Source organism: Sus scrofa, chromosome 17 (assembly GCF_000003025.6).
Source record: "Sus scrofa isolate TJ Tabasco breed Duroc chromosome 17, Sscrofa11.1, whole genome shotgun sequence".
NCBI lineage: Eukaryota > Metazoa > Chordata > Mammalia > Artiodactyla > Suidae > Sus > Sus scrofa.
In genome coordinates this window covers 39,990,379-40,018,076 of record NC_010459.5, presented here as the reverse complement: position 1 = coordinate 40,018,076, position 27,698 = coordinate 39,990,379, and the positions used below count along the sequence as shown (strand labels likewise).

The window sequence follows — 27,698 nt, the reverse complement described above, 5'->3', positions numbered from 1 at the left end:
GGGGCTCCTGGGAGCACAGAAAGGGCATCTACTTTTCAGCCTAGGGCCTCAGAGAAGGCTCTGAGATGAATCCTCCGCTGAGGCTTAAAACTGGAGAAATTCGCCAGGAACAAGCAGAGAAGGGCTTCCCAGGCAGAGAGTGAACAGCTTGAGCAAAGGAGCAGAAACAACAGGGGTGGAGAGAAGAGTGGCAAGCAGTTTGGGGAGGGGGTGACCTGCAATGAGGCTGCAAAGGAGAATTCCTGAACTTTGCCAAGTACTGAAGGGGCCGCAAAAGGAGAAAATGTGCTAGAGCGGGACTGGAAGAAGTGCTCCCAGTCTGCCCTGAGAGGGTCACGGTCCACATTTTTTAGAGTTAAGAAAATAAAAGGAAGGGGGATCATGGGTTCATCATTGCCCATCCGCTAAAGCACTGTAAGTACCTCTCTGGGCCTCTGTCTTCCCCTCTTAGAAAGACTCTGGGCACATCCTGCGCAAAGGACCCGACCCTATGACGTAACCTAGTTAGTGACTCCCTGGGCGTGGCGGAGCTGAGAAGGTGGGGACTGTGGCCGGCCAACTCTGGGCGGGGAAAGACTTCAACAAAGGGGGCGGAGCTCGTAAAAGGCTTGCACTCCAGTTTGCGCATGCACTTTGAGGGAAAGCTAGCGTTGTGCGCCTGCGCCTGCGCGTGCGCGAGTCAGGGAAGCCGCCAGCGGCGCATGCGTCCTTGGCCGGCGGGAGTTTTACTAGGGGCAGGGTTGGCGCCGGCGGGTATTTAGGGCCGCGGACCCAGACTGGAAAGTAGTAGCGTACTTGCGCGGGCCGTCCGGAAGTAACTCGGCATCGCGGAGAGATACCTGAGGCCTTGTGTTTCGAGAACGGAGACTCAGTGCTGGACAGGCGTCGCTTTGAGGTCAGGAAGTAGTAGAACTCTCCCTGGACGCGGTCCGGCCCACTATCGCAGTAGCCTCTTAGGGGTTGGACCCCTCTCGGCCCAGACGCGATCCCACCAGTCGCCAGCGCCCGACAGCAGGACTGTGGGGGCGGGAGGGAGCATTGCCATCTCCCGGCGAGATGAAGCCTGAGGGGGGGCAGCTCCTCATTCGGTGCCTGTTTGCAGAGCCCACGGTCTAGACTCTAGAACAGTGGTTGAGGGTTAGGGGTGGGTCACAATTTGGTTCGAATTTCGCCCCTGCTCTAGGCTGGCTGCATAACAATTTGGAGCCAGACTTTTGACCCTCTGCACCTCAGTTTCTCTATCTGCAACGTGGAATTAATGATGGTTCTTAGCAAGCAGTGGGAAGGACTAAATGGGATAATGAGGCAAAGCCCTAGCATATAGTAAGCCCTTAACAAGTCACTGTTGTTGGTTTCATCTAGTGATACAGTCGAAATTGTGGTGATTTAGATCTTTGACCCACCCCTTGTCCTGTGTTGTGTCTCCACATACATTCATTTCTCTTTTCTAAGCACCCCACCACCACCCCCAACATGCAGATTTCTGCTGGGGAAAGGGGGAAGCATGGAAGATGCACAGAGATGCCTCAGTCATGTCCCTGCCCTCTTCCAGTGAGTCAGTTGTCTGTGACAGGCACTAGAAATAGTCTGGCTGGGGAGACAGACATAAACAGACTGTACAGCCAGTGCTAGGGAGACCTAGGGGTGGAGCAACCGACTGTACCAAAGAGAAGTGGTGTGAAAGTTCACACCTGAGCTAGATTGAGAGGGATGAGTAAGTCTGACAGGCAGTGAATGCAAAGATTCCACAGTGGTGTGTGAAATGGGACGGCAGGAGAAAACAGGAATGGTTGGTTGGGACTGGCTTCTGGAAGGTGTTGAGTTCACTGGAAGAATCTCTGCTGCTGTCTAAAGAATGAATTGGAGAGGAGCACTGTTGCATGTATGAAAACTAGTGGAGAGGCTGTTAGACTCCTGTGGGGAGGAGGTGATAGAAATTATGGGACCTGAACTAAATTGATAACTGGTGACGGAGAAAAATTTTACAGGCCTTTGGATCTGGAGAATTAATGCTGATGTGTTTTTTTTCATGTTTTGATGACTGTGTAGATCCTACTGCCATCAACTGAATTAATGGAATTAGGGTCTCGTTAAAAACAAAATAATTGGGAGATAAGATGGAGCATGTGTTAAGGGAGTTATGAGTATTTCTAGATAAATTCTGTAGAAATTCAGAACAGGAGGTGATGAGTCCTGCAGATACTCTCTGGAGGAGGAGGGTGAGGTGGGATTGAGCTAGGTCTCATCAGGCAGGTAGAATTTTGTGGAGCAGAGAGGGGGGCAAATCAAAGAGACTGGAAAACACAAGGCCTGTTTTGGGATAGAAAAGTCTTAGCAAGGCTGGGACTGAAATGAGCACAGATCATCTCATTTTCCCATATTCAGGGTTCTTCACCCAGGATGACTTCTGGATCAGAGATTGTAGAAGGTGAGTATTGTGGTGAAATTCTGCTCTTCTTGCCTTGGGTTTAGGTTCCTGAGCTCTACCTGCTTTCCTGACTCCTGGTGGATTTGAAATTACCTGTTCTCATATTTGCAGAGATGCTTCCTCAATATTTCCATGATCTGGGGCATATGTTTTCTTTTTCCACTTTTTGCACAGATACCTAGTTGTGATGGGTTTGATTCTGTGTTTTGGCTTTTTTATAATAAGTGCTAGAAGAGGAACCAGTGACGTCTAAGACTCATGATCATCAACTGGAATCAGATCCTAACACTGTGGAAGCCTGTAGTAAACCGCCTGCCTCCCTGGAGATGACCGAAGGCGTTTCGGAGGAACAAATTCACCTTGGCTCTAGCCCTAAAAGAGGGGGAAGTTGTGATCTCAGCTACCAGGAAGGACTTCAAGCCAGGCCCTTTCATTTATCCCCCCAAGAACAGTCTGCCCATCGTCAAGACAGGAGGCAATCCTGGCGGCGAGCAAGTATGAAAGAAACGAACCGTCGGAAGTCACTGCCTCCCTTTCATCAGGGCATCACAGGTGGGGTGCTATGTCCATAAGGCAGTGGAGTTCCAGCTCAGATTAAGAGGCAGTGAGGTATGGCAGAAAGACAGACTTGACTTTGCTGCTTGCTAGCTCTATAACTGAGCAGATCACTCTCTGAGCTGCAGTTCCCTCATCTGTAGGAATATTCTAGGATAAGTACTGATGTCAAACACCTAGTAAGCATTCGGTATCATCACTCTTTATATCATGTTATTAGCTGCCCATTGTAATCTTTACCATGAACAGAAAATCTGATTTCCAGTTGTTCATTCACCTCTGCTGGAAATAATTCTTCCTATGGCTTTCTGCCTCATATCAGAACAGAAGGTGGATGAGTTGCTACATGATTTTAGGCTTTAAAACTGAAACTGTCTCAGCAGGAAGAACACAAAAATATCTAGAGTAAAAACCTAGTTTTTAGACATGCTGTATTTGTGATTTTTGTGTGGATTTATAATATTGACATTTCAGTAAGCATTGAAGTACAAGAGTTAATGTGGAAAGTAGCACATTTCAGGGAGAACTTACTAGCTGTGTGACCTTCTTTGCCTTAGGGTCCTCATCAGTAAACAGGATGAGATAATACCTATTTTACAGGGTTTCATGAGGAGTAAATGAGTTGATTATACACAGTACTTGGCACATGGTAAACAAATAGCTCAATTGTTAAGCTGTTGTGATTATTTTAGAGACGTCACCTCACTTCCAGATGTTTGAATGTTTAGAAGGAAATCTGGATAAAAAGAGCCACATAGCATATCAGAAAATTGCCACCACAGTTATGCTCATGCACTTTACTCTGTAGTCGTGCCAAAAAACCTCAATTTCCTAAGATTATCCTTAGCTTCATCTCTGTTCCAGAGCACATGGACCTAAAATTCTGTATGATAGAAAATCACCTATGTATAGTAAGATTTGTTATTGCCAGTTTTTCCTGGCCACTTGCCAAGTTTCTTCGGTTCTAGGCAGAAGGTATCCTGTTTTTCATGACTAAAAGCAAAGAGAAGTAATCAAGAGAGGACACAAAAGAACTTTAAAAACAACTATCTGAAGCTGGAGGGTAAAAAGACATGTATCTCTCATAATTCTCAAAGCAAATTTCCTTTGCTGTATAATGATTGGTGTTTTTAAATGGGCATAATTAAAAAACAGTATCTATATCTTCTAGTTATTTGAAGATTCAGTGGCACAATTATGTAAATTTATGAAAAATGGCCTTTCAGTTCAGGCTGACTCACTGTGTGACTCTGGGCAAGTTTCCTATTACCTAGCCTCTCTCAAATGGAATTGATAAGATCCTTGCCTCAAGTTTTAATGAGATGTGTATATAAAATGCCTTGTAGATAGCAAGTGTTCAGCAAATTGCTATTAATGTTATCATTAGCTCACTCTAAAGAGGCAGCATGGTATTAATGGGAAAAACACAAGTTTTGGTGAGAGACTTGGGATTGAATTCTGATTCCACCAGTCAGTCTCTGGCTTCAAACAAGTCATCTCCCCTCTGAGCTTCAGTTTCCCCATCTGTAAAATAGAGCTCACAGTTTATAAGAAATTAAGACAGTGTATTTAAAGCACCCTGAATTGCCTGTCATAAAAATATTGAAATGTCGCTATCTCCTTTCTTTGGTGAAATAAAACGTAAAAAGAAAGTAAATTATTTTTTTACCTACCTTGTTTAGCAAGACAAGTTTTTTTTTTTTTTGTCCTTTCTAGGGCCGTTCCTGCGGCATATGGAGGTTCCCAGACCAGGAGTCCAACTGGAGCTGTAGTCACTGGCCTACACCAGAGCCACAGCAACTTGGGATCCGAGCCGCATCTGCCACCTACACCAAAGTTCATGGCAACGCCGGATCCTTAACCCACTGAGCAAGGCCAGGGATCGAACCTAAAACCTCATGGTTTTCTAGTCGGATTCGTTAACCACTGAGCCATGATGGGAACTCCAAGCAAGACAAGATTTTCTTGTAACACAGAGAAGTTTATAACTTTAAAGTTAGGCTGCACAGATGTATACATTTCATTGTTGGGTGATCCTGAACAAATTAGATGTGACTATATATGAATTCTCCCTCTAGTTAGGGAAAGCTTCTTGGATTTTCTTACTTTAAGTTGGACTACATCAAGGGGGAAGGAATTTTTCAGTTTTGGGGGGGGTTTTAAACTTTGCTAACTGTGGAAGTATCTAGCTCCTTAAATGTGGTGATATTTTGATATTTTTTGTTAGAGCTCTGCAGATGCATCAGTGTCAATGTAGCTGAAAGCAAGCGGCTGGGCTCTCTCCTGCTTTCTAGTTTCCAGGTGAGAGTCTCAGGATTGGGAAATGCTTTCTTTGTCTTTTTTTTTTTTTTTTTTTTTAACTGTTACTGGGACGCTCCCAAAGATAGCAGTATGTGATTGGTAAAGATTAAGAGATGTTTCTCTCTAGTGCACCACAGTGGAACTCCTCTAGTGGGGTTAATTTAAGTCAGATTTAAGGAGCTCTCATTGTGGCACAACGGGATTGGCTGCACCCAGGAGCTCTATATGCTGCAGGGCAACCAAAAATGAAAAAAAAAAAAAAAGATTTAAAAGTTTCCTGGTGGCTCAATGTGTTAAGGATCTGGCATTGTCACTGCTGTGGTGTGGGTTCTACCCCTGGCCTGGGAACTTCCAGATGCCTCAGGTGCAGCCAAGAAACAAAAAAAGCCAGATTTAATCCCACCAGCTGATTGGTCTCTGGTCTAGGCTCTACCAGTCACATTGGTGTTGCTGCTGCTAACTGAACAGTTAACAGAGATTTCTGAAGTCTAGTTAGTACCTTTTGTTCATTGGCAGCAAATGATGGGAATTTAAAGTGGGTAGAGGTCAGATACAAGTTCAAGCAGACATTTGAGGTGACTGCATTCTAAGTTGGTAGTATACGGCTAACTGGTGGTCATGTCTGTTGGATAAGCAAGTCATTTGTGCTAATTAAATAATTATTTTTTCCTGAATCAAAAATCAAATCATATAGTCTAGGCAACAGAGTTTTTTTCCTTACCTTTTGTTTTCTTGTTTTGTTTATATGAAAAATCTTATGTATAAAAAATCACTTTTATTCATATTTCTCATAAAATTATATAAACTCAGGACTAGCCTGTGAAACCTTGGTGGTTGTACTGAAAATGCTTTTCTTTATTTAGTTCTCTGTTCAGAAACTTGAACCTTTCCTAAGGGGCACTGAGGGCTTCAATCTTGAAAACTTTAGAGCCAAAGGTAAGTCACTAAGACTAGATGAGCAAGCTTCGACTTTTTGTCTGCACTTTCTATTACGGTCTATTGAAGCCCCACTCTCAGGATTCCCATTTACAGGAACTGCTGCCTCACAAAACCAGACTCCCTCCTTTTTTGGGGAATTTCATTGAAAAAATAAGAATATATGCTTAGGAAGTCCACCTTGACCTTCAGGCAACCACAGCCAACAGCTTCTTGTGTGTCCTTGTAGAGAGATTTATTTATTGCATTTCCAACCGTTTATACATTAATATCAAATGAGTAATTCTATCTACACTGTTTTTTTTTTTTTTTCCCTTTTGCCACTCCTGGGGCATATTGAAGTTCCCAGGCCAGGGATCAAACCCAAGCCACAGCAGTAAAAGCCACCAGATCTTTAACCTACTGTGCCACAAGGGAACTCCTAACCAGTTCTTTTTTTTTTTCTTTTTTTTTTTTTTTTCTGTCTTTTTGCTTTTTCTAGGGCCGTTTCTCATGGCATATGGAGGTTCCCAGGCTAGGGGTCAAATTGGAGCTGTGGCTGCCGGCCTACACCACAGCTCACAGCAATGCTGGATCCTTAACCCACTGAGCAAGGCCAGGGATCGAACCTGCAACCTTATGGTTCCTAGTTGGATTCGTTAACCACTGCGCCACCACAGGAACTCCACTAACCAGTTCTTTATTGATGGACTGTTAGGGTCGTTTCCAGTCTTTTGCTATTAAAATGAGTGGGGTAATGATTACCTTTTATACAAGTCTTTTTTTTTTTTGGCACATATTCAAGTAAAAATAACATAAATTTCTAGATTGGAATTAACTACTGTTATTATACTATAACTAAAAATTTAGGGTTTTTTACCTTTTTTTTTCTTTTTTTTAGGACTGCACCTGCAGCATAAAGAATTTCCTAGGCTAGGGGTCAAATCAGAACTGCTGCTGCCAGCCTGCAGTACAGGCACAACAATGTGGGATCTGAGCTGCATTCATGACCCACACTGCTGCTTGTAGCAATGTCAGATCCTTAACCCACTGAGCAAGACCAGGGATCAAACTCGAATCTTCATGTATTCTAGTCAGGTTTGGTGTTACTGAGCCATAACAGGAACTCTTAGATTTTTTACTGCTTACTAGATGATAAAAGTTTTTTGTTTGGTTGATTTTGGTTTTGTTTTTGGCTGCACTTGCAGCATGTGGAAGTTCTTGGGCCAGGGATTGAACTTGCGCCACAGCTATAACTAGAGCCACAGCATTGACAACTTGGGATCCTTAACCTACCATGAGGAGTTCTAATTTTTTTAGGGTTTTTGTTTTTGTTTTTTTGCTCTTCAGGGCCTCACTTGTGGCATATAGAAGTTTCCCAGGCGAGGGTTCAGTTTGATCCCTGGCCTCACTCAGTGGGTTAAGGATCTGGCACTGCCATGAGCTGTGGTATAAGTCACAGATGCAGCCCAGATCCTGTGGTTGCTGTGGCTATGGCGTAGGCCTGCAGCGGCAGCTCTGATTTGATCCCTCGCTTAGGAACTTCCATATGCTGCAGGTGTGGCCCTAAAAAGAAAAAACCCAAAAAAACAAAAAACAATGTTGTGTCAACTAATTTCTTCATTATATATATATATTTTTTTTAGTTTAATTGTAGTTATTTATTTATTTATTTATTTATTTTTTGTCTTTTTGCTATTTCTTTGGGCCCCTCCCGCATCATATGGAAGTTCCCAGGCTAGGGGTCGAATCGGAGCCGCAGCCACTGACCTATGCCAGAGCCACAGCAACGCGGGATCCGAGCCGCGTCTGCAACCTACACCACAGCTCACGGCAACGCCGGATCGTTAACCCACTGAGCAAGGGCAGGGACCGAACCTGAAACCTCATGGTTCCTAGTCGGATTCGTTAACCACTGTGCCACGACGGGAACTCCCATAGTTATTTATTTATTTATGGCTGCACCTGTGGCATATGGAAGTTCCACAGTTAGGGATTAAATCAAAGCCACAGCAATGCCCGGTCTGAGTGGCATCTGGGACCTACTCCACAGCTTGCAGCAATGCTGGATCCTTAATCAACTGAGCAAGGCCAGGGATTGAAAACACATCCTCACAGATACTTTGTTGGATTCTTTTTTTTTTTTTTTTTTTTTTTTTTCAGGTTCTTAACCTACTGAGCCACAATGGGAACTCCCTAATTTTTTCGTATTTTTAGAGAGGAGCCTTTAGTACTTTATTTTCTATGTATTGTCTGTCCATATCCTGTATTCATTTTTAAAAATTGGGATATTGGCTCTTTTATATTGATTTTTTTTTTTTAGGAACTATGTATATCAAGGAAATTAGCTGTTCGTCTGTAACATAAGTTACAAATATTCTTTCCCAGGAATCAATTTTCAACTTTCTAGAAAGTAGCTATTCTCCTTACGGTATAATTATACAAACATCCAGGTCAGGAATACTCAGTGTTACCCACTTAAAATATCTTGAAAGTACATTCAGTCAGACTTAATTGCTTGTTAAAACTGTTTATTTCAGAACTGCACCATCACCATAATTAGAGTAGATAGGCCAAGGTTATCTTGATAAGTGTTTAACACATCTTTTCCCTGCTGCATTCCTCACCTGAATGTAATTGTGGTCTCTTCCAGGTCTAAGACGAGACCTGTTTTTACCTTATGCCCATAATTCTTTGTGTGCCTTTCTCATTATACTCTTGCCCATTGCCTGACTTCTGTCATATGTTCTTTGTCCCATGTCAGCAGACAAGATCTCTTGAAAAGAATGAAATGTCTATGAGTTCCCATTGTGGCTCAGTGGTTAACGAATCTGACCAGGAACCATGAGGTTGAGGGTTCGATCCCTGTGGGTTAAGGATCTGGCGTTGCCATGAGCTGTGGTGTAGGTCACAGATGCAGCTCAGGTCTGGTGTTGCTGTGTCTGTGCTGTAGGCTGGCTGCTACAGCTCCGATTAGACCCCTAGCCTGGGAACCTCCATGTGCCATGGGTGCAGCCCTAGTAAAGACAAAAAAATAAATAAGAATGAAATGTCAATGCAGATAGATCTTTTTAACTGTTTTTCCACCAGTCAAATATAAAAAAAACACTATTACAAATGTCATAAAAAGGAGTTTTCTTCCATTTTATCTCCACCTAACAAAAGAAAAAAGATAAAATCTTTTTTCATATTTATACCACTTTTTTGAATGGGTGAGAGGGCCAGAATGTAACAGGGGACCCTGGAGCTTACACTGCCTTCAGTATGTTTTATCTTTGTGAGCAACTCACTGTGAAAATGTTTGTTCTCTTTATTTTATAACATATAATTCTACTCTGCCTAGCATCTTCTATTTCTGAAGAATTGAAACATTTTGCAGACAGATTGGAAAGTAATGGAACTCTACAAAAATGTTTCGAAGATTCAGAAGGGTAAGAGCAATTCCGTGTCTGTCCAAAATTATAATTGAATTAGGATGATATCCTAATAATGGGATAATTTTTATTTTATGTAAAAATTTTTAATTGGAGTATAGTTGATTTATAATGTGTTAGTTTCTAACTGTTGCATTTGGAGTGGATAAACAGTGAGATCCTGCTGTATAGCACAGGGAACTATATTCAGTCAATTGTGATGGAACATGATGGAGGATAATGTGAGAAGAATATATATACCTGGGTCACTTTGCTGTATAGTAGAAACTGACAGAACACTGTAAATCAACTATAATGGAAAAAATTAAAATCATAAAGTAAAAAAAACAATGTGTTTCTGGTAAACAGCAAAATGAGTCAGTTATATATTCTTATTCATATTCTTTTCCATTGTGGTTTATTACAAGATACTGAAAATATCTCCCTGTGCTATACAGTAGGATCTTCTTTATTTTATATATAGTAGTTTGTATCAGCTAATCCCAAACTCCTAATTTATTCCTCCCTCATCCCCTTTCCTCTTTGGTAACCATAAGTTTATTTTCTATGTCTGTGAGTCTGTTTCTGTTTTGTAAATCAGTTGTATCGTATTTTAGATTCCACATATAAGTGATATTATATAGTATTTGTCTTTGTCTGACTTATTTCACCTAGTATAATAATTCCTAGGTCCATCCATGTTGCTGCAAATGGCAATATCTCATTGCTTTTTTTTTTTTGTCTTTTTGAAGGGCCGCACCTGCGGCGTATGGAGGTTCCCAGGCTAGGGGTCTAATAGGAGCTACAGCTGCCGGCCTATACCACAGCCACAGAAATGCCAGATCCAAGCCTCGTCTGCAACCTACACCACAGCTCACGGCAATGCCGGATCCTTAACCCACTGAGTGAGGCCAGGGATTGAACCCTCAACCTCATGGTTCCTGGTCAGATTAGTTTCCGCTGCACCACAATGGGAACTCATTCCTTTTTTTTTTTTTTTTTTTTTTTTTTTTTGTCTTTTTGCCTTTTCGAGGGCTGCTCCTGAGGCATGTGGAGGTTCCCAGGCCAGGGGGTCTAATCTGAGCTGTAACCGCCAGCCTACACCAAAGCCACAGCAACTCGAGATCCGAGCTGCGTCTGTGGACCTACACCACAGCTCAAGGCAACACTGGATCCTTAACCCACTGAGCAAGGCCAGGGATCGAACCTGCAGCCTCATGGTTCCTAGTCGGATTCGTTAACCACTGAGCCACGACGGGAACTCCACTCATTCCTTTTTTTTTAATGGCAGCACCTGTGGCATATGGAAGTTCCTAGGCCAGGGATTGAATCCAAGTCGCAGCTGTGGCAATGCTGGATCCTTTAACCCACTGTGCCAGGTTGGGGATTGAATCCGTGCCTCTGCAGTGACCCAAGCCACCACATTCAGATTTTTTTTGTCGTCTTAGGGCCATACTTCCAACACATGGAGGTTCCCAAGCTAGGAGTCAAATTGGAGATGCAGCTACTGGCCTACACTGCAGCCTGCAGCAACACCAGATCCTTAAGCCACTGTGCAAGGTCAGGGGTCAAACCCATATCATCATGGATACTAGTTGGGCTTTTAACCCACTGAGCCACAGCGGGAACCCCTTGTTCCTTTTCACGGCTGAGGTAGTATTCCATTGTGTGTGTGTGTGTGTGTGTATACACACATATATGTGTGTATATACATATATGTGTGTATATATATATGTGTGTGTATATACATATATGTGTGTATATATATATATGTGTGTGTATCACATCTTATCTGTTTGTCTATCGATGGACTTTTTAAGTTTCTTCCATGTCTTAGCTATGGTAAATAGTTCTGCTGTGAGCATGGGGATGCATGTATCTTTTTGAATTAGACTTTCTCCAGATAGATGCCCAGGAATAGGATTGTTGGATCATATGGCATCTCTGTTTTTAGTTTTTAGAGGAACCTCCATACAGTTTTCCATAGTGACTGCACCAGTTTTACATTAGCAAGGGTTCCCTTTTCTCCACATCCTCTCCAGCATTTATTATTTGTAGACTTTTTTTTCTGACTACAGCCATGACATGCAGAAGTTCCTGGACCAGGGATCAAATCTGTGCCACAGCAGCAACCCAAGACACAGTAGTGACAACACTGGATCCTTAACCTGCTGCGCCACCAGGGAATTCCCATTTGTAGACTTTTTAGTGATGGCTATTCTGACCAGTGTGAGGTGGCACCTCATTGTAGTTAACATTGTGTCATGTGCCTTTTGGCCATCTCTGTGTCTTCTTTGGAGAAATAAGTCTTTTTATTTGAATTAGACAGTTGTTCATCCATTCAGTGAACATTTATCCAGCATCTTCTATGTACTAGGCTCTTCTTGAAGCTGGAAGTATAGTGATAATCTAAGAAGTCAGTAACTACAATAGTGATTTGAGAACCTGGACAACATTAGCTTGGGTTTCAGAGAAGTTCTTTAAAAGTTCTCTTTGCACCGAGACCTGTAAGACCTGGATAGTGAGAAGGAACCAGCCATGGAAAGATGAAAGGAAAAGCATTCTTCAGATCTTTGCTGTCCATGCAAGTTAGAGATAAACTTCTGTTCTTTAACTGTTGGGAAGCAAGAGTATTAGGAGAAATTTTACAACCCGACCCCCAAACTAGTAGTTCCTCTGCAGGGGTGGCACCCAACCCTCTACCCCCAGCCTGCAACAAATCAGGTCACTTGGGCACACACATTTGTCTTCACAAAAGTCTACCTTTCCATGGATCCGTAGAATTGACACTGCTCTTCAGGAAATGAAGAATATTTTAGCTCGCCATAACTTATCTTTTAATGCAGTATATTTAAGCCACAGGCTGCTACATCTCAGCCAGAGGTGCTAGAGGCCTGTTTTGTCACAGGCCTTGGTAGAAAAACATGAAAGGGGGCACATCTGATTTGCCTTTTCCAGAGTACCAAGTACCTCTGCAAAATTTTGGCATTTTCCTTGCTTCTTGCTTTTCTGTTAGAATTAATCACCCTCCTGAGCTGAGCCATTGGTATAAGTAAAACATAGTTTTAACTGATAGTTTCAGTTTAAGTGACAAGACAAATGGTTGTATGAAAAAGTTATTGTCAGGCCTTGAAAGATATTAAGGTTTTGATCAGTGGGAGGGGGAGAGGCTAAGAAATTGTGTAAACAAAAATTTGGAGATTGACATCCCTAGATATTTGAGGCTGGGTGGCATTATTGGGACAGAATAGATGAAGGATAACTGTCGGACTCAAAGTTAATGACCTAGCTGGAGCCAGAACACAGAGAGCCTTAAGTTCCAGGTGGAGTTTTGGCTTTTCTTCTGCATGTAGTTGAGAGTCACAGAATTTTTTTTTTCTTTTTGTCTTTTTGCCTTTTCTAGGGTGGCACCCGCGGCATATGGAGGTTCCCAGGCTAGGGGTCAAATCCGAGCTGTAGCCACCGGCCTACGCCAGAGCCACAGCAATGCAGGATCCGAGCCGTGTCTGCAACCTACAGTACAGCTCACGTCAACCCCAGATCCTTAACCCACTGAGGAAGGCCAGGGATCGAACCCACAGCCTCATGGTTCCTAGTTGGATTCGTTAACCACTGCGCCACGATGGGAACTCCGGAAAGTCACAGAATTTTTAAGCAAGGAAAAACAAGACTATTTTTAGAGGTTAATCTGGCCATGTGTGAATTGGAATTGATGAGAGAAATAGACAATAAGGAGACCCCTGAGGAGTTCCTGCTGTGGCAGTGGCACAGGTTTCATCTGCAGCCTGGGACAGTGGATTAAGGATCCAGCGTTGCCATAGCCTTGGGGTAGTTTGTAGCTCCATCTTGGATTGCATCCCTGGTGGCCTAGCATTGAAGGTTCCAGCATTGTCACTGCTATGGCACATGTTTGATCCATACCCCAGGAACATGCCTGCCATGGCATGGCAATAAATAAATGAGTGAATAAATAAATGGAGTGATCTAGGTTTGTGTTAATCTCTTAATCCTATCTGTATTCCAGCAGAGCATCAGATTTGTCTCTTGAAGCATCAGTGGCTGAGATGAAGGAATACATAACCAAGTAAGTAAAAATGAGCAAACCTTTGTTGGAAAGTCAGTTCATCTGGGGAAAATAACTAAACCTAGGAGAAATGAATAGTAAACATCCTGTTCAGTGTGTCATTATTTGTGTATCAACACTGGAAGTTAGAACGCTGAATATCGGGATTTTGGGGGCTGTACCAATAGCCAGTTTCATAGAATGGAGTCTAGAGACTGAGGATATTAATTTAAGAACTCATGTTTGATTAGATTAATATCCTCTGAATTGAACATGCTTCCTAATCCTTTTATAACCTTTTTATTCACAGCTTAGAAACATAGTAGACACCTAATGTACTTACTGTTGTTGCCCTGAGTGATTCAGAATGAGATGATAAAAACTTAAGTGAATTTTTTTTTTCTGATTCTATAGATTTTCCTTAGAACGTCAGAGTTGGGATCAGCTCTTGCTGCACTACCAGGAGGAGGCTAAGGAGATCACATCCAGGTTAGCTCTACAACTAGAAATAGGTCGCTTTTTTTTCCCCAGCCCCATCCAATAGCATTCGGAAGTTCTATGGCCAGAAACTGAACCAGCACACAGCAGTGACTCAAGCCACATCAGTGACAACACCAGATCCTAAACCAAGGAAACTCCAGGAAGCTTTTACCTTGTGAAGTTTGATTTGGTTTCAGTTCTCTTAGCATAAGTTGAATGATGAATCCATTCTTATGGGTCAAACAACTCATTAAATCTCTGTAAAGCTATTAGTGCTCTGACTATAAATGGAGAGTGAGGGGTAAGGGAAGGACAGTTGTCACCATTTTTGGTCAAAGAACAGAATTGCCTCTGTCTGCTCTTGGCTGCTGTTCCACATCCTGGGGGAGACAGGCACATCTCTGCCCTGTACCTGGCAACCTGGGGCTGGGCCAAGAACAGTATCAAGAGATTCGAGTGAGCACATGGCCCTTGAGCTGCCGGTGTAGGAGGGAACCCTGGCCAGGCCTTCAGGGAGATACAGGCCCGAAAGTGGTGGTGGAAGAGGTTGTATGGGAGAGAGGGGAATGCTTGTCTGGGTCTTGAAGACATAAGAAAGTGGGAAAGTGGTAGATTTTGATTCAGTTTTATTGTCCAAACCAGTGATTTTAAGCTTTTTTCCCAAAAAGAATCTTACCTAGAGACATAACTACATATAAACAATAGCCAAAGTCATAATTGCAAGAATGGCCTCTTAGTAGAGAGGTGCTTTGAGGAATACAGTTTGAGAAACTTCCCCAGTCCAAGCATTAATGGTTGTTAGTTTCTTTCTTCGTCCTTTAAATGTGCTTATGAAGATAGATAATGTTTAAAATGGCAGTTTTTAATGGGGCATAGCTTTTTTTTTTGCTTTTTTAGGGGCGCACCTGCTGCATATGGAAGTTCCCAGGCCGAATCAAAGGTGTAGCTGCTGGCCACAGCAATGCAGGATCCAAACTGAGTCTGTGACCTACACCACAGCTCACGGGAACGTCAGATCCTTAACCCACTGAGTGAGGCCAGGGATCAAACCTGCATCCTCATGGATGCTACTCGGGTTTATGACCCACTGAGCCAAAATGGGAACTCCCTGATGGTGCATAGCTTAATAGATGGAGAGGAATGCTTCTGGAGGCAGATGTCTCTATTCAAATCCTAATTACTGCTTAGGTCTGTGACCTTGGGCAAGCACTTAATCTGAAGTTTTTCATTTGAAAATGGGGATAGGAGTTCCCATCGTGGGCCAGTGGAAACAAATCTGACTAGGAACCATGAGATTGTGGTTTCAATCCCTGGCCTTGCTTGGTGGGTTAAGGATCTGGAGCTGCCATGAGCTGTGGTGTAGGTCACAGATGTAGCTCGGATATGGCGTTGCTGTGGCTCTGCCGTAGGCTGGCAGCTACAGCTCCAATTAGACCCCTAGCCTGGGAACTTCCATATGCTACGGGTGTGGCCCTAAAAAGACAAAAAAAAAGAAAGAAAATGGGGATAATATTAGCACCTACCTCCTTGGTTTATTATAAGTATTCCATGGCGTTAAATGGAAAGTGCTTAGCAACCTGTGGCACACAGTAAGTACTTAATAAATTGTCATAGTTGTTATTAGAGAATTGTTGTCAATTTTCATGAACTCTCCATTATATTCAGTTATTTTATTTTTTGCTTTTTTTGTTTTAGGGACATACCCGTAGCATGTGGATGTTCCCAGGCTAGGGATCTAATTGGAGCTACAGCTGCCAGCCTACCCCACAGCCACAGCAACATGATCCAAGCCATGTCTGCAACCTACACCACAGCTCACAGCAATGCTGGATCCTTAACCCACTGAGCAAGGCCAGGGATCAAACCTGCAATGTCATGGTTCCTAGTTGGATTCATTTCTGCTACGCCATGACGGGAACTCCATATATTCAGTTATTTTATTTCATTTTATTTATTATTATTTTTTTTTGCCTTTTTGACCTTTTTAGGGCTGCACCTGCAGCATATGGAGGTTCCCAGGCTAGGGATCCAATCGGAGCTGTAGTTGCTGGCCTACACCACAGCCACAGCAACGCTGGATCCTTAACCCACTGAGCAAGGCCAGAGATCAAACCCGCAACCTCATGGTTCCTAGTCGGATTCACTTCCCCTGCACCACCACAGGAACTCCCAGTTATTTTAGATAATTGAAGTGGGCCAGAATCTTTTTTGGAAAAGGATCATAGGCAATGACTTCCGGGTAGCAAGCGTTGGCTCTACCCCAAGTGCAGTCCTTTTTTGTAAATGGACCTTACTGTTAGGTGAAGTCAACTAACAGCAAGCTTCTAACATTTCCTGGAGTCCAGTGGTATAAAAACATTTATACTAGATAATTATTTCATAATCTCTCATTAGTAAGAGAGCCTATACTTCTAATGGGGTTGGAAGGGTATACAGTCCGGTTGATAAAGTCTTCTAGGAGGTTTTTTCCTAGGTAGTCTTTATTGTTTTCCCCAGAAAATGATTATGAAATTACTTTAAAACTCTTTTTCTGTTTTTAGAGGATCAACTGAAACCAAGACCAAAAATACTGAAGTTGAAGTAGAACCTACAACATATCTTGGGTCTTCCCAGAGTGAAGTCCTTAATACAAAGCCTGACTACCAGAAAATATTGCAGAACCAGAACAAGGTCTTTGATTGTATGGAGTTGGTGGTGAGTTGGGTCATGTTTCTGTGGTTGAGTTATTCAGCTTTGTGGGTTTCGTGTTTTGTGTTTTTTTTTTTTTTTTTTTTTTTCTGGCTGTGCTTGCCGCATAGGGAAGTTACTAGGCCAGGGATCCAACCTGCACCACAGCAGCAATCTGAGCCACTGCAGCGACCACACCAGATCCTTAACTCACTGAGCCACAAGGGAACTCCTGAGATCTCTGGCTTTGCTACTTTGTCATCCATGGAAAGACCTGAAGAATATGTGTAATAAGATGATGTAAGTAGGGAGCTCCCTGGTGTTAATGGTTAGGACTCAGCACTGCTGTAGCCCAGGTTCAGTGCCTGGTCTGGGAACCAAGATCCTGCATCAAGCTGTTGCACACTGAGGCCAAAAAAAAAAAAAAAAAAAAGATGATGTAAGTATATGCAGCTCTACCTTAGGGGAAACATGAAGAGACAGTTAAATAAATACATGGGATGAGCTAATAAATTAGTGGAAGGAGAGAATGTATAGGGAGGGCAGCAGGTTGGTGTGTAGAAGGGTTGCTGGAAGCCCCACTAAGATGCCACTTTATGTAGGTCGCAGACGCGGCTCGAATCTGACGTTGCTGTGGCTGTGGTGTAGGCCGGCAGCTATAGCTCCTATAAGACTTCCACATGCCACAGGCGCAGCCCTAAAAATACAAAAAAAAAAAAAAAGATGCCACTTTAACAGAGACCTGAAAGAAATGAGGACATTTTGGAGAGTAGTATTGTATCAACCCAGACATTAACAGGAACCAGATGGCATTTGATATAGGGTAATATGAAGAGACTGTTTATACAGTAGTGCTAAGTATAAAGGTGTGGGGAAGTTCCTGCTGTGGCTCAGTAGGATCAGTGGTGTCTCTGCAGTGCCAGGTCACAGATTCGATCCCTGGCCAGCACAGTTGGTTAAAAGATCCACTGTTGCTGTGGGGTTCCCGTTGTGGCTCTGCGCGTTAGGAACCTGACTAGTGAATAGACAAAGCCATCCTGAGAATGAAAAATGGAGGTGGAGGAATCAGACTTCCTGACTTCAGACTCTACTACAAAGCGCAGTCATCAAAACAGTATGGTACTGGCACAAAAACAGAAACAGAGATCAGTGGAACAGGATAGAAAGCCCAGAATTAAACACACACACCTATGATCAACTAATCTGTGACAAAGGAGGCAAGAATACTCAATGGAGAAAAGACAGTCCTTTCAATAAGTAGTGCTGGAAAAACTGGACAGCTACATGTAAAAGAATGAAAGTAGAACACACCATAACACCATACACAAAAATAAACTCAAAATTAAAGACCTGAATATAAGACCAGACACTATAAAACTCTTAGAGGAAAACATAGGCTGAACACTAACATAAACCACAGCAGTATCTCCTCAGATCTACCTCCTAGAGTAATGACTAAAAACAAAAATAAACAAATGGGACCTAATTAAACTTAAAAGTTTTTGCACAACAAAGGAAACGCTAAACAAAATAAAAAGACAACCTGGGAGTTCCTGTCGTGGCACAGTGGAAACGAATCCGACTAGGAACCATGAGGTTGCTGGTTCGATCCCTGGCCTCGCTCAGTGGATTGAGGATCTGGCGTTGCCATGAGCTGTAGTTTAGGTTGGTAGCTGGGGCTCCGATTAGACCCCTAGCCTGGGAACCTCCATATGCCACAGATGCGGCCCTAAAAAGGACCATAAATAAATAAATAAATAAATAAAAGACAACTCATAGAATGGGAGAAAATATTTGCAGATGAAGCAACTGTCAAGGGATTAATGTCCAAAATATATAAACACCTCCTGCAGCTCAAAACCAAAAAAACAATCCCATCAAAAAATAGGCAGAAGATATAAGTGGATAATTCCCCAAGAGGACATACAAATGGCCAAAAAACACATAAAAAGATGCCCAACATCCCTAATTATTAGAGAAATGTATATCAGAACTACTATGAGGTACCACCTTAAACCAGCAAGAAAGGCCAGCATCAAAAAGTCTACAAACAATAAATGCTGGAGAGGGGGTAGAAAAAAGGGAACCCTATCACACTGATGGTGGGAATGTAGTTTGGTGCCAACAGTATGGAGGTTCCTTAAAAAACTAAAAATGGAATTACTCTTTGATCCAACAACCCCACTCCTGGGCATCTATCCAGAGAAAACCACGACTCCAGAAGATACGTGTACCCCAGTGTTCATCACAGCACCGCATACAATAGCCAAGACCTGGAAGCAACCTAAATGTCTGTCGACAGAGGAGTATATAAAGATGTACATATATACAATGGAATATTACTCCGCCATAAAAAGAAGTGAAATAATGGCATTTGTGGAGTTCCTGTGGTGGCTCAGCAGTAATGAATCCAACTAGTATTCATGAGTATGCTGATTCAGTCCCTGGCTCTGATCAGTGGGATCTGGTGTTGCCATGAGCTGTAGTGTGGGTCGCAGATGCTGCTCGGATCTGGTGTGGGTGTGGTATAGGCCAGCAGCTGCAGCTCCAATTCAACCCCTAGCCTGGGAACTTCCATATGCCACAGGTGTGGCTGTAAAAAGACAAAAAAAAAAAAAAGGAGTTCCCGTCGTGGCGCAGTGGTTAACGAATCCGACTAGGAACCATGAGGTTGCGGGTTCGGTCCCTGCCCTTGCTCAGTGGGTTAACGATCCGGCGTTGCCATGAGCTGTGGTGTAGGTTGCAGACGCGGCTCGGATCCTGCGTTGCTGTGGCTCTGGCGTAGGCCGGTGGCTACAGCTCCTATTCAACCCCTAGCCTGGGAACCTCCATATGCCGCGGGAGCGGCCCAAGAAATAGCAACAACAACAACAAAAAAGACAAAAGACAAAAGACAAAAAAAAAAAAAAAAAAGATGCAGTGTTGTCACAGCTGCAGCATGTGTCATGGCTTGGATCTGATTCTTACCCCAGGAAGACATTCTTACCCCAGACATTGATGTGCTGTGGGGAGGCCAAAAAAAAAAAAAAAAAAAAAGCTGGTATCAGGAAACCAAAAGTGGAGTAAAGTGATCCAGGGCTTAGACACAGCTGAGCTATTACTTACTACCCCTAGACCTAGAGGGAGCAACAGTTACTGTGGCACCTGGTGGAGAGTCATATGGTGCGCTGCCTTGAGAGAGCCATGACCTTCAGTTGAGAGACACAGCTAACTCAAGATGACCCTTCTGGGAGCAGGCCTGGGTAAAAATCCCCTGACCTCCTTCAGCTCCCTCCCTCTTGACTCCCCCCCACCTTTTTTTTTTTTTTTGGTCTTTTTGCCTTTTTTAGGGCCACTCCCGAGGCATACAGAGGTTCCCAGGCCAGGGGTTTAATTGGAGCTGTAGCCACTGGCCTACGCCAGAGCCACAGCAACGCAGGATTCGAGTCGCACCTGCAAGCTACACCACAGCTCACGGCACCTCGGGATCCTTAACCCACTGAGCAAGGCCAGGGACGGAACCCACAACCTTATGGTTCCTAGTCAGATTCGTTAACCAATGCGCCACGACGGGAACTCCCCTCTTGACTCCTTTTTGGTCAGTCCCACCCAAAAGCCAGAGGGCATGTCGTCCTGCAGGTCAGCCTTGGGGGGCATGGAGCACTGTGAAGAAGAATGGGTGTGGAGGGGCAGACAGAATGGCTTGCATGAGCATTCCAGGTTGAAAGAACAGCAAAAGCAAATCTCCTGAGCAAGAAGCTCACCTGGCGTGTTTGAGGAACTTCAAAGAGGCCATGGACCCTTACAGTTCACAGCTGTTTTTTGTCTTCAGATGGACGAACTACAAGGATCTGTGAAGCAGCTGCACGCCTTTATGGATGAGAGTACCCAGTGCCTCCAGAAGGTGTCAGTACAGCTCGGTAAGCCCATCTTAAGGGGACCAGAGCTTGCACTGTTCTGTATCCAGTAGCCCTTCAGATACACACCGCCCTTCAAAACATATGCTCTCAGAGGGTAAGGCCTATGTCAGGTGATTCCCCCCACACACAATAATTATTATGTTGTGGGTACTCAAAGTTGTTGGTAAATTTGTAGATTCCACAGAAGCATAGTAGACTGAGAATTAAACCTCCACAGACTGTTTTGTTTGGGCAAGTCTTGGACTTAAATAACCACTGCCTTTTTTTCCTTTTCATTCTTCAAGAATCCACTAAATGACATGTTATTTCACCATCACTTTTCCTGACCTCTTCTAGTCCTGGGTTATTTGCTATACCTACCTTCATGTCATTATTCATTGGATTGTAGTGCGATGGATAGTTGCAGCTGGCTTTCCTATCAGCCTCCCATCACCTTGAGGACAGATGCTCCCTAATTTGTCATTGGAGTACCCTTCAGTGTCTGGCAGTGTCCCTACAGTAAGTTTTGAATAGTTATTTGAATTCCATTGAAATTTATTTTTGGCTCCTTTTCTCTGCAGGGAAGAGAAGCACACAGCAGTTAGATTCTTCACCAGCTCGAAAACTGCTCAAGCTTCAGCCCCGAGAACAACCAACCGCACATTGCTCTAAATCTTGTCAGTGACCTTTTGAAGCTTTACTGCCACAAGGTCCTCTAGAGGAGAGAAATGGGAAGAATGCCCCACTACTCAACTGGATGGCAGGCTGAGCTGTGACATCTGCCCTGTTGCCTTTGAAGATTACTGGCTGACTATGAAGCACTTTGATTTTTTTTTTAAAGTGATGGAACTTAGGCATCTGAAAAAATGTTATGTAGACACTTTTTCCAAGAGTGTACAGAATGATTCAGACTTCTGCTTTGGAATGACCTTCAGAACTAGTGGCCTCTTCTTTTAAATATCCTTTTTGATCAGAACCTTTCCTTTTGTGAAGATGTTTTTCAGGTTTTGAAACAACCCAGAGTCATTCAGGACCAAATCCAATGAAACATGGGGTCATTCTGATTGTAAAGGAATGAGACTGATTTTCTTGTGTGGCTTTGAAGTTGATGGGGGGGGGGTGTCAGGTGGCTGCATCTGAAGCACATGGAGGTTCCCTGGCTAGGGGTCAAATTGGAGCCTCAGCTGCTGGCTATAGCCATGGCAACGCCAGATCCCTAACCCACTGAGCAAGGCCAGGAATCAAACCTGCATCCTCGTGGATGCTAGTTGGGTTCTTAACCCACTGAGCCACAATGGGAACTCGAATTTTTTTTTTTTCTTTTAATGAACACATGTTGAAGATTTATTGACTCCTTGATGAGAGAAATTGGTAAGATGGTAAAAGCTGGTTGAAAGAGCTTGAGGTTGATTTTTTTGGTAGAAGAGTTGTGAGCATTGTTTGCATTAGGTGCATGCATGTATCACTTCACAAAATGTCCAAATTGAGGGAAATACCACACATTCTCTATATCCTGATGTTTATAGTGTATTTTAGCTTTTAATATTGAGTCAAAATCCTAAATCCTGAATTTATGGCAAGAAGAAGTCAAATATCTCCTTTCATCATTCTCTGTATTTGTTAACAATCTACATGATAAGATTATACATACTTAAAAGATTTCCCCAGAGTTCCCGTTTCATCTCAGCAGTAATGAATCCTACTAGTATCCATGAAGACTCGGGTTTGATCCCTGGGCTCACTCAGTGGGTTAAGGATCTGGCATTGCTGTGAGCTGTGTAGGTTGCAGATGAAGCTTGGATCTGGTGTTGCTGTGCTATAGGCCAGCAGCTGCAGCTCTGATTCTACACCTAGCATGCTAGCCTGAGAACTTCCATAAGTGTGGCCCTAAAAAAAAAAAAAAAAAAAAAAAAGCTTTTCCTTGTCCTTTGTGTGTGTGTGTATTTTTATGATCACACTCACAACTTATGGGAGCTCCCAGGCTAGGGATTGAACCTGAGCTGCAGTTGGGACCTATGCTACAGCTGTGGCAATGCCAGATCCTTTGACCCACTCTGCCAGGCTGGGGCTTGAACTCATGCTTCTGCAGTGACCCTAGCCACTATATTTGGATTCTTAACCCACCTACACCATAGCAGGAAGTCCCAGTGTTTGTATATATTTTGAATGTATAAAAAAATTAAAAGGCAGGGAGGTCTTAGCAGAAAATAGGGTTCTTTGCCAAGATCTGGAAGTTAAGTAGTAGTGTAGAGATATGCCTCAGTGTTAACTACCAGTAAAACACCGACCAATTTATTGTTAATGACTCATTCTCAAAACCCTTTTCACCTAATTATCCAGTTGTTATCCTGTCTTAAACCTTGGCCTAAGCACCAGTTAGTGAAAGGTGTCATCTCCTTGCTTTAACCTCTGTTCTTTATTCTTTCATTATATTTAGAGCCCCTGCAGTATGCTATGCATAGTTCTAGGAACTGGGGAGAGAGCAAAGAACAAAAACTGACATGGGACTTCTTTTCATGATGCTCACTCACAGTCTAGTGGGGACAGGGAACAAGAAAAGACCACTTCTCCACAGAAGTGACATTTTAGTTGATTTGAGAAGGATAAAGGAATTATATGGGGCAGTTATTTGAGGTAAAAGCAGTATTTTCAAAGGCCTGAGGAGAGAATGAAACGTTCTGTAGGAAAAGAAAAAAGGGAGTTCCCTGGTAGCCTAGCAGTTAAGGACTTGGCATTGTCATTGCTGTGGTTCGGGTTTGATCCCTGGCCTGGAAACTTCCACATGCTCTGAGTGGTGCCAAAAAACAAACCAAAAAAAAAAAAAAGACTAGTAGAGCATGAATGCTGACTGCCAATGTAAGAGCCACCTGAGACAAAGATAATGACAAGTCATTAGAAGGTTTTAAGAGAAGGAGAGGAATTATTTTTAAAAGATCACCCTAGTTGCTATTTGGAGAATAGATAGAAGCAAGAGATGTGGGTATGAGAGACCAGTTGGGCTATTGCAGTTTCCGAGGTGGGGAGAGCCAGTGCTGGGTGTTGGCAGTGGATGAGTGGGAACAGAGTCTAGAATATAGCAGGCATGTCGCCTATGTGTTAAAAGTGTAAGTCTGCCACTTGATAACTGACTGAGAAAAAGTTATTTAACCTCTAACCTGTAAGGTTGAAAGAACGATAGAATCTTTATCACAGAGATGCTATATGGGTTAGATTAAATACAGTAAGTTTAAAACAGTGGTAGCAATATGATGGGGGGTGGGATGGGGGAATAGCTCTAACAACTGGGTGAATAATAGATCAGTTAATGAGATGGGAAAGCTAGTAGCTCAACTTGAGTGCCAAACAAGTCACCTAGACTGTTGGATATACAGATGGAAAACTGGGTAGAGGAGTTCTCATCGTGGAGCAGCGGAAACGAATCCAACTAGGAACCATGAGGTTGCGGGTTCGATTCCTGGTCCTACTCAGTGGGTTAAGGATCTGGTGTTGCCGTGAGCTGTGGTGTAGCTTGCAGACGCAGCTTGGATCTGGCAGTGCTGTGACTCTGGCATAGGCCGGCAGCTGTAGCTCCAATTCTACCCCTAGCCTGGGAACCTCCATATGCCTCGGGTGTGGCCCTAAAAAGACAAAAATGACGACGACAGCAACAACCAAAAAAACCTCGGTAGAAAAACCTGGACTAGAGATAAAATTTAGAAGTTAGTTATACTGGAGTCCCCGTCATGGTGCAGCAGAAACAAATCCAACTAGGAACCACGAGGTTGCGGGTTCAATCCCTGGTCCTACTCAATGGGTTAAGGATCTGGTGTTTCTGTGAGCTGTGGTGTAGGTTGCAGGCGTGGCGGGGTCCTCCGTTGCTGTGGCTCTGGTGTAGGCTGGCAGCTACAGCTCCAATTCCACCCTTAGCCTGGTAACCTCCATTATGCTGCAGGTGTGGCCCTAAAAAGACAAAAGGAAAAAAAAAAAGTTACTGATATCTAGTTATTAAAGCATTAAGAATAAATAATATTGTCCAGAGTAGAGTGAGAAGGGACACTGGACAGCTCTGAGGAAACCTTTTTAAAATCAGAGTAATTGCCTACTCTTTCTGAAGCAGAGTAGTGTAATGGAAAAAGTGTAGAAGTTCCCGCTGTGGCACAGCGGGTTAAGGATTAGGCGTTTCGCCAGCTATGGCTCAGGTCACAGCTTCTGCTCAGGTTCGATCCCAAAAGAGTATAAGCGTTTGGATCTTCATCCTTGTCCTTGATTTCTTTGCCTGTAAAATGAGGAGAGATCTGCTCCCTCTAAAGGTGATTGTACCTCCCCCCACTGTATTTATTGTATTTGTTTTGTTGTAAAAATTTGTTTAAACTCAAAGTATGTTTTTGTGTTTTCAACAGCTATACCAGATAGAGCACAAAAAAAGGAATAATACTTAAGCTCTGAGCATTCTGCATGCATTCAGACCATAACTTTTTGTCATTATAGATGGGGAACTCGGGCATGGAGGGACTTAATCATCTAACCTAGAAGGTGTGGATAGGAATGGAAGGTCAACTAGAACCAACATAGCACTCAGTACATGTTAACAGACATAAATCATATAATAAAAAAGGCTGTGCTTTTTTATTTTTCCCTTTCCTCAAATTTGGTTCAGGAATTATGCTTGATGAATATTATAGACAGTTTCAGCCTTTGAGATATTTGGTAATATGTGTTCCATTTACCAGAATTAAGGGAATACCTTAGTTTTAGTCAGTGACACTTCACACTAAAGAAACTAGATGAAATTATAAACTCTTTCAAGAGATTGTGTCCTGTACCTGTTGGTGTTATTCAAGTTTGGAGGTAGTTCAGCTTACTGTAATCATTCTGGAAAAAGGTTCCATTTCTCATGTTGCACCCAAAAAAGGAAATGGTGTGGCTGGCAGTTGTAGCTGAGGTGATACAATGGAGGACTGGGAGTTAGGAGCCCCGTCTTGGATTCTGGTTCTTAAGCTACTGGTTCATTCATCAATAATTGACTGCTAAGTCCTTTCTTCAGGCCAAGCACTGTGCTAGGCGCTCTGCAGCCTTAGGTACATCTCTGGGCCCATGTCAGAGAAGGATGCCATGCCCTGCAAAGGTTCTTAGGGCCTTCACAAGGATGAGACTCATCAGAAGGGAAGAAGTCAGCCAGACATTGGCAGTCAATGCTCCTTCTGAGCAGTTCTAATTTAAGTTTCTCCAAGGAGACTCTGCAGAAAGAAAACTATAGTAACTCCCCTCTTAACCAAGGGGGATATGTTCCAGGACCCCAGTGGATGCCAGAAACTGAAGATAGTACCAAACGCTTTATTTGCTAAGTTTTTCCCTATACATATGTATATACCTACAATAAAGTTTATAAATTAGGCACATTGTTAATAAAATAGAATAACTATAACAATATACTGTAATAAAATTTGGGTCAATGCGGTCTCACTCAAAATATCTTACTGTTCTGTACTTGCCCTTCTCACAATACTACAATGCCTATGGGCTGAAAGTAAGTGAGGTGAATGATGGAGGCCTTGTCACACGGCGTTAGGCTGCTATTGACCTTCTGACCCTACATCAGAAGGAGGGGCATCAAGCCATGACGATGTCGACGATTGGATGCCAGGGAAAGACCATGTTGGTGGTTGGGGATCACAGCAGTTGAAGGGTTTTTTGCTGAGAGCTTTTAGAACATTGCAATTGGAGTTGTTGTCTCTTTAACTCATCGAAGTATTGGCTGCAGATGGTGATCATAGGCGTGACTATGACGTGTCTCTCCATCTGAGGATCATGTTTCGTGATTTTGCCCTTTAATTGTGAAATCCGAAATTCTTCGGCAGATTTCAGTAACGTCCACGTTGCTGCTTCTGCTTCAGTTCCTTCACCTTCCTCTTCCTCTGTGGATGACTCCATGAGTCCTTCCAATTCCTCACTTGTTTTTTTTTTTGTTTTGTTTTGGTCTTTCTGCCTTTTCTGGGGCCACTCCCGCGGCATATGGAGATTCCCAGGATAGGGGTCTAATTGGAACTATAGCCACCGGCCTATGCCAGAGCCACAGCAATGCGGGATCCGAGCCATGTTTGCCACCTACACCATAGCTCATGGCAATGCCGGATCCTTAACCCACTGAGCAAGGCCAGGGACCAAACCCACAACCTCATCGTTCCTAGTCGGATTCGTTAACCACTGAGCCACGACGGGAACTCCAATTCCTCACTTGTTAACACTCCTTGATGGCAATGACCTTCAGTGTGTTCTCCCACTGCATCAAGCCTGTCCACAAATCTTTCCCCACCACCTTGTCCTGCTGTGTGAGTTTCCTAACTTCTCCATCGAGCTTCAGGAACCTTTAAAATCATTCACAACTTCACACCATAGGTTTTTCCAGCAGACATTTACAATTTCTGGTTTTAACTCACCCATTGCAACTTCAAAGGGTGTTATTGCATCAGCAAGAATGAATGATTTCCAGGGCTGCATTCATTGCTGATTGAACGTGATCAATTACCAGGTGGGGGTATGTGGCCTTGACAAACCAAATGACACCCTGGTCAAGTGGCTGAAGCTGTGAGGTTGTATTGAGGTAAAAACACAACTTTGAAATTTTTATTTTCATAGCAAATAGATTCAGGATGGCTAGGGACATTGTCTATTAGTAACAGGATTTTAAATTCCAACCCTTTCTTTTCTAAGTATTTTTCACTTGTGGAATGAAGCATTGGTGGTATCATTCCTTAAACAAGATAGCTGTCACCTGATTATGTTGTCAGACTAATCTGTGGACAGATAATTCTTGGTTTTGTTTTTGAGGGCTGGTGATTCTTCCCTTTGTACACAATTCCTACCTTTAACGTATATGCCCTGCTGTGTTGCCAGTAGTACCAGAATTAATCTGTCCTTCCACGTTTTAGGACCTAGTGTCTTCCTTTGCACTTTTATGAAGGTAGGTTTGTTGCTGAACACAAGTTTGTGGGCCCCAAAATGAAGCCAAACCGACCCAA

At 43.1% G+C, this 27,698-nt stretch overlaps 1 protein-coding gene across 3 annotated transcripts; it reads left to right on the top strand.

Moving 5' to 3' along the window:
• On the top strand, nucleotides 689–25,308 carry DSN1 (DSN1 homolog, MIS12 kinetochore complex component). Of its 3 annotated transcripts, none has more exons than XM_005672912.3 (11): nucleotides 689–895; nucleotides 2,386–2,428; nucleotides 2,654–2,980; nucleotides 5,211–5,284; nucleotides 6,148–6,220; nucleotides 9,543–9,630; nucleotides 13,640–13,696; nucleotides 14,090–14,164; nucleotides 16,696–16,849; nucleotides 20,634–20,721; nucleotides 21,282–25,308. In XM_005672912.3, exons 2-11 carry the CDS (start codon nucleotides 2,401–2,403, stop codon nucleotides 21,383–21,385), a joined length of 1,068 nt encoding a protein of 355 aa, XP_005672969.1. In that variant the 5' UTR covers nucleotides 689–895; nucleotides 2,386–2,400; the 3' UTR covers nucleotides 21,386–25,308. The 3 variants fall into 3 exon arrangements, with proteins under 3 accessions (XP_005672969.1, XP_005672971.1, NP_001230295.1); NM_001243366.1 differs by having other exon boundaries at nucleotides 721–895; nucleotides 13,637–13,696; nucleotides 21,282–21,654; XM_005672914.3 differs by lacking the exon at nucleotides 2,654–2,980 and having other exon boundaries at nucleotides 13,637–13,696.